The 7,721-nt window shown below is 39.1% G+C and overlaps 1 protein-coding gene across 1 annotated transcript; it reads left to right on the top strand.

The window, feature by feature from the left end:
• Positions 1–5,475: 5,475 nt before the first annotated feature.
• LOC132041710 (uncharacterized) lies at positions 5,476–7,282 on the top strand. Its single transcript, XM_059432417.1, has 3 exons — positions 5,476–6,039; positions 6,148–6,741; positions 6,968–7,282. The coding sequence occupies exons 1-3, from the start codon at positions 5,476–5,478 to the stop codon at positions 7,280–7,282; spliced, it is 1,473 nt and encodes a 490-aa protein (XP_059288400.1).
• Positions 7,283–7,721: the final 439 nt, after the last annotated feature.

The following is a 7,721-nucleotide window of genomic DNA, read 5'->3' on the forward strand; positions in this document are numbered from 1 at the left end:
CTTGTAACTTACAATGTGTACAATACTTTGGCAAATAATCATATTGAATTTTTTGCCATTTCGACTTCACTTCTCCAGTCTCTTCATCCGGTGCAATTGATTTGTATTCTTTTTGGTAAATTCTTCAACAGGTCAACCTCCACTTTAATCCTAGCACAACTAGGTCTCGTCTTATTATTTGTGGCTTTGTCGATCACTAATGGAGTACCAACTGCACTTGCTAAAGTAAACATTGACTCTTTGTCAAATAGATTAGTTGGTAGTCCAGGAAAAAAGATCACGCAATTACTATTGTTGTTTCTTCATCCGGGTTAAACCATGGATCCCATTTAAGAAATCTTAAAGGGAAATATCTATTCCTGACCTTTAGTTCCTAAGGTTTCGACATTAGTACTGCATAGTCCTCTAACAATGACAACCTAAGCAAAATGTAGCGTTCCTCCAAGTATCCAATAGTACATGTTCCTTTGATTTCCAGTTGGATCGGCAATGTAGTCCTTAGTTCCGCAAGATCTGGCCTGCCATATGAGAATTTTGCTACAATAGCAAATTGTAGGTTTTGTCGCTTCGTTAATTCTTCAAACTCCCTCTTCGTCCAAGTGACTGTTGGCTCACCATGCAAGAAAGTAACAGTCTTTGGTTCAATAGGGTTCGGGGCTTGTTGTGAAGGTGCATTATGTAAGGCAAAAGCATAATTCATTGGTGTAGGATTGGTGTTATTGGTAGATGGGATGATAGTAGTGTTGATAGGCAAGCCAACCCCCGTTGGAGGTTGGCTGCCGGCCGGCGCCGCCATGTCTGGCGGTAGTATAAGAGTTAGGTAGTATAAGAGTTAGGTATTGTGTAGGGTTTTCAATGACTCGATATTCAGGACATCGCCACCACCACGTTCCGTTATAACACACCTTGCATTGAAATTGTTAATTTACTTTATAAACAATTTTCTCTTATTATAGACTCAAATCTATTTCGTATCTATACAAGAAAAAATGTCATGATAACTGTAACATTACAAATTTCCCCCCTTTTTCTTACTTTGCCAAAGAAAGATCGACTAACCTACCTTTGGAATGATAATTGAGACAGTGGGATCAAAAAGTGTTTTGGTTGACTAAATTTACTGATTGGTTTTGCTATTAAAGTGGGTGTGTTCGGTATGGAGGAAAATGTTTTCTAAGAAAAATGTTTTCCTGGGAAATGTATTCTTGAAAAATAAGTGAATTTCTATTTATTTTCTCATGTTCGGTTAGGCAGTGAAAAATAAGTGAATTTCTTATTTTCTCTTGTTCGGTTGATTGGTAGAAAATATTTTTCGAAACATACTACCCATACCCCACCAACCCCACCACCCTATATCACACCAAACCTCACCCTCACCCCCACCCAACCACCACCCTCCAACCACTTCATCTTCACCCACTCATACGCCACACCACCACCCACCCCACACCACCGCTCTATCCAACCCTCCCACCCACCTACCCCTTCTCAAATTTATTTCATATATTTTATTTAACTTTTAAAAAATATGGGAAATTTTTTTGTTATCCACCCCACCACCACACACCACCCATCCCCACATAAATTTAACTATGCAAACTTTCCATTTTTATAAAAATTTGTAAGGGTAAAATTAAATATGAAGTAGAAAATCCGGGAGGGATAAGGGTGTACGGGGTTGGGGTTGGGGTAGGGGGAGGGTGCGTGGGGTTGTGGGAGTTGTTGGGGTTTGGTGGTTGGGTGTGGGTTGCGTGGTGGTAGGGTGGTTGGTGAAATGTTAATTATGGACTTGTTTTCCCTACTTTGATTAGGGAAGTCATTTTCTTCATTTTTGAGGAACTTACTTTCCTAAAAAAATGTTTTCCAAAAATTTGGACCAAACGAACATGAGAAAATTGAAAAACATTTTCCGGAAAATGTTTTTCTTCATACCAAGCACACCCTTTATCTTTTATTGTTTGCTCTTCATATTCCTTCAATAAAACATCTTTTCTTTACTAAATTTGATAGTAAGTTTAGTAAATTTTAATTTAATAAAAAACAAAAATGGAAGATGAAGTAGAAGTACTAAAACTTTAGTATCACTATTGATAATTACTTTTCACCAAATTAAGCACAGTAGAATTGTTATTGGCTCCGATTGACTTTTCACCTCTACATAATCAAACGACATGGGTACAAGTTATACCCCTATTCATTACTGTAAAGAATATATTAGCCTTGTTAAGTTTATTCACAAATTTTGGTAGTTAATTTTAAATTCTTAAATATTAGATTTCCTACATAATTCAAATAAGGAAAGATTTAATAATTAAAATTTTAGTTGATTTAAGTCCTGAATATTAGACAAATATTAACTGATAATTCTATCAAGTGGAGATCTATATTTAAAGGGTGAAAAAAGTCATAAGACATTTCAAATTCTAAATGATAAGTTTAAATGACAATTTTATAGATTTTAGCTTGTTAAAATGTAATGAATGAACAAATACTGTCTTGCGTGTGGACAGTGTCGTTTGGGTTCGGATGTGTGTTATACCAGTGGCCAGCCAGGCCACATTATGCGAGATTGTCCATCGAGAGGCGGTAGAGGTGTAGTTCAGCTGATTGGATCTGCAACAGGTTCTTCATCATCTGTACGCCCTCCTGGGCAGGGTTCTCAGACACTAGCCGGTCGTGGTAGAGGCAGAGGTGAAGCGTCCAGTTCGAGCGGTCCTTTGAACCGCATTTATGCATTGGCTGGTCGACAGGATGTTGAGTCATCACCTGATATTGTCACAGGCATACCATCAGTCTCCTCCCATGATGTATATGCATTGATAGATCCAGGTTCTACATTGTCATATGTTACTCCTTTTATTACTAGTAAGTTTGGGGTGGAACCTGAGTTAATTAGACCTTTTGAGGTGTCTACACCTGCTGGTGATCCCGTGATAGCTAGACGAGTATACAAAGGTTGTGTAGTTATAATTTGTAATCATTATACTGTTTCTAATTTGATTGCGTTAGATATGGTGGACTTCGATATTATTATAAGGATGGACTGTTTGTCCTCTTGTTATGCTAATGTTGATTGCAGAACAAAAATGGTCCGGTTCCAGTTTTCAGGAGAGCCAGTGATGGAATGGAAAGGTATTACAGCTTCGCCAAGAGGTAGGTTTATTTCCTATCTCAAGGCAAAGAAAATGATCGCAAAAGGTTGTATCTATCATATAGTTCGAGTTAAAAATGTAAAAGCAGAGTCACCGGCTCTTCAGTCTGTTCCAGTGTTAATGAGTTCCCAGATGTGTTTCCTGACGAGCTTCCGAGTCTTCCGCCAGAGCGGGAGATTGATTTTGCTATCGATGTTTTACCAGACACTTAGCCGATATCTATTCCTTCTTGTAGAATGGCACCTTTTGAGTTGAGAGAGCTGAAGGAGCAGTTGAAGGGCTTGCTCGAGAAAGACTTTATTAGGCCTAGTACATCGTCGTGGGAGCGCCTGTGTTGTGTGTTAGAAAGAAAGATGGCTCGTTAAGGATGTGTATTGACTACATGCAGCTAAATAAGGTGATGATACAGAATAAATACCCGCTCTCGTGGATTGATGATTTATTTGACCAGTTGCAGGGTGCCTGATATTCCTCAAAAATAGACCTGAGGTTAGGCTACCATCAGGTTAGGGTCAAAGAGAAGGACATTTCTAAGACAGCTTTCACGACTAGATATGGCCACTTTGAGTTTCGTCTGATGTCATTCGGCTTGACTAATGCCCCAGCAGTATTTATGCATTTGATGAACCGTGTATTTAGACCTTTCTTGGATATGTTTGTGATTGTATTTATTGATGACATTCTAGTTTACTCACGATCAAAGACTGAGCATGCGGATCATTTGCGCGGTACTCAGAGTCTTTCAGGATCGGAAGCTATATGCAAAGTTGATACGTCCAAGTGCTTTTTGTTTTGATGATTGTCAAACAATAGTAGTTTATTTAACACATGTTTGCATTGTTCGAACAACTATCTATTTTTGGGCTATTACTTTTTTTTCTCGTGCACTATTGCTCGTACCTCTTATTGGCTGTGATCTATTTCCTTTTTGATGACGCCAAAAGGGGGAAGATATGTGTTGATGTGATATGCGTTGATGTGATTCAAAGAGGGAAGATATGCTAAAATCAAGGGGGAAAGATTGATATGTGCTGTTTATAATTGAAGCTCCCTTTAGTGGGCAACAACCTGGTTTTCTAGTTCGCAGAGAAAGATATGTGTTGATGTGATATGTGTTGATGTGTTGCTGTGATTCAAAGAGGGAAGATATGCTACAATCAAGAAGGAAAGATTGATATGTGTTGTTTATAATTGAAGGACCCTTTAGTGGGCAAAAACCTGGTTTTCCAGTTCGCTGAGGAAATGTTATTATGTTGCTAACATGTTGCAGGTGCCTTGACAGTGATGGTCTGCTTCGCATGGGGAACAAGTGGGTAGCTGGTCCTCAAGGGAAACATAGTCTATAAGTTTGTCATCATCAAAAAAGGGGAAATTGATACGTCCTAGTGCCTTTTGTTTTGATGATTGTCAAACTGATTCAGAACTAGATAGAGACCTGGTCTGTGATCTACTCTCTGTGCATCTTGCATGATAAGCAGAGACAGCTGTAAATTCGAGCTACTCACTGCACACAAGTACAACAGTTGAGCTGGCCTATGCTTTAGGTCAAATATTGAATGAGTGGTCTTTATCCATCCCACATGCTTCCCACTATATATACAACATGTTGCAACATATTGTGCATCATTTGGAAAACCTAAAAATCACTCAAAAGGTGCAGCCATCACAAGACACTCCAAGTGTTCAACAAAGCTAATCACAAACTGAATGATCTGTTTCCAACACTGAAGATGCTTTATTCTCTTAGTTTGTTTTAAGCTTTGTTTTATGTGCTTTAACTTGTAAACCTACTCTTCTCTTATAAGAAGCTATTTGTAGGTATTTCAAATTCTTAGTAGTTGTTAGGCAGTTTACCTTTCAATCTATTGAGTGGTACCCTTGGCTAGTGTTTAGTCTAAGGTGTATTAGTTGGGTTTGGCTAGAGGTAGTCAACCTTAGTTTTCTGGGCTAATGTTAGTCAAGTAGAGGTGTTTGCAATCGGTGTAGTGCAAAGGTTGAGAGACAACGGGAGTTAGTTCCTAGGTTGCTACTATTGTAAGGGTTGAGGGATTATGGGAGTTAGTTCCTAGCTTACAATAGGTTGTAATCTTAAGTTGCTCGTGTAGTGGAGTTGACATCGTACTGGGGTGGGTCGTGATTTTTAATCCCTTGAGCAAAGGGTTTTCCACGGTAACATCCTGTGTCCTTTACATGCTGCACTGTATAACGAAACTGGTAAACAACCAAGTCCCTCCATAGACTGTTTAGTGGATACACAACCTCTAACAAGTGGCATCAGAGCAGGTGCTTTCTAAAAAGTTAACACCTAGAAAGAATCTGTGAAATGGCAGCCCCACCAAACCTGGAAGAAGGTCAATTATTTACCAGACCACCCAGATTCAATGGAAATTATTATGGGTTGTGGAAGGCTAGGATGCATGATTTCAATATGGCTGAAGACTCAGAACTGTGGGACATTATTTTTGATGGTCCTCATGTTCCTGTAAACAAAGATGAAGCTGGCATAGCAGCCACTCAAAAAATGAGGCAAGAATATAATGAGGCAGATAGGAAGGCTGTGGAGAAAAACTACAAAGTAAAGAAGATTCTTGTCCGTGGAATAGGAGCTGAGGAATACAATCGTATTTTAGCATGTACAACTGCTAAAGAGATCTGGGAAGCTCTCCAAACTGCCCATGAAAGAACAACTCAAGTAAAAAACACCAAGATTGACATGCTCACTACAGAGTATGAGTTGTTCAAAATGAAAGAGGACGAATCTATCCATGACATGCACACTAGATTCACCTCTATAATCAATGAACTCAGCTCTCTAGGAGAGGTCATCACATCTATCAAACTGTTAAGGAAGCTACTCAGAGTTTTGCATGATTCTTGGAACAGTAAAGTAAATGCCATCTATGAAGTCAAAGTTCTCGCTAAGCTGACTGTTGATGAAATAATAGGGAATCTCAAGACGTATGAGATGAAGATAACCTTGAATAAGGCATAAAAGAATGAAGTAAAGAAAGAGAGAAATCTAGTTCTTAAAGCTGCAAGAGGGGATTCAAGTGACGATGAATCTGAAATAGCCTATCTTACTTGGAGGTTGCATAAGATAATCAAGAAGAATGGTGGATTCACTAAGACAGGGTGTTCTACCAGAAACTTCAGAGGAAATGACAACTGTTGTCACAAATGTGGGAAACTTGGCCACTTCATGAAGGATTGTCCTCAAAACAAGCAGGACAATTATGATTGGACAGTCAGGAGGAACCAGATCCCCGACAGAACATTCAAAAAAAGAGAAGTTACTGACGAGCTGGTAAAGCAAGAGCTTGCTGCGAAGGGAAATTCCTCTAGTGAATCTGAAGATGAAAATGACCAAGGGGACACATCAATGATGGCCATTGAAGATGAAGCAATTGAAAATAGGTTAATAAGTGTGCTCATGGCTAAGTTTGACACGGATGATGAGGATAAGGAGAGAAACTTTCTTGACACAAAGAAAAACTTAAAAGTTTACTCTCAAAAGAAACTGATATCTCTATCAAGCGTGTTAATTGATGCGTATCACGTTTTGGTTGCTGAGAAGGATGAGCTGAATCAAGTAATTGATAAGACAGAGCAAGAAAGGGACAACCTGCGTATAGCCTCTAGAGAAATGAAGAAATAAATCCATGAGACAAACCAACAAAATATTTTGTTGGAAAGCCAAGTGAGAGAAAGAGTGAAAATGTCTTTCAAGGGAAAAGGTGTAGCAAATGAAACCTTTCTAGTGCTTGAAAAGAAGTTAAAAATAGCAAAACTAAGCCTTATTCTTTGTGATTGAGAAGAATGAGTTACTAGAAAAGAATTTGAATAGGGTCAAGTTTGATCTTGCCAAAGCTCTCAATTGGACTTGGTCCTCTGATATGATTGCCTCCATGTACAGGAGTAAAGGAGATGAAAAAGAAGGGATTGGTTTTAACAGAGAGAAAATACCCTATAATCCACACAGCAAGTATGTCTCCACAACTGAAAACTGGTTGTGCACTCACTGTGGGAAACCAGGACATTACAAGGAGGGATGTAAAGCAAGGATTAAGGTTTTTCAAAGGAACAAAGACTTTGTCAAAAAGGGAGTCAAAATAGGAGGAACTGGTCCTTAGAAAAAAGGTTCTCAAAAAGGAACGAAAGGAACAGGTCCTCAAAAGAAAGGATCTTGAGAAGGGAGAAAAGAAGTGCTACCCGCATGGGCTAAAAGGAGGCTGAGGAGAAAGAGAAGAAAGAAAGCTGTCAATTATGTTGACAAGCAGGGACAGCAAAAATCTCATGGGTTAGTCAAAAAGGTCTCTCCTCAAGGCCTTCACTGCAGGATGTGTGCCCTTGGTATCTAAAGGAAAGGACACATCTCAATGTCAGATGCTGCAGTTTAGAATTCAAAGTTACTCCAAGCCGAAGTAAGAAAGGAAGATGAGTAGAATGATGAAGCAGAAAATGCAAATGATAGGTCAAAAAGTGGATGTGACAGGAGAAGAGGTATACACACATGGGAGGTACAGGACAGCATGTGAACAGGTTTTCAGACTTATTGCTCGACACCGTCAA

Source organism: Lycium ferocissimum, unplaced genomic scaffold, assembly GCF_029784015.1.
Source record: "Lycium ferocissimum isolate CSIRO_LF1 unplaced genomic scaffold, AGI_CSIRO_Lferr_CH_V1 ctg11257, whole genome shotgun sequence".
NCBI lineage: Eukaryota > Viridiplantae > Streptophyta > Magnoliopsida > Solanales > Solanaceae > Lycium > Lycium ferocissimum.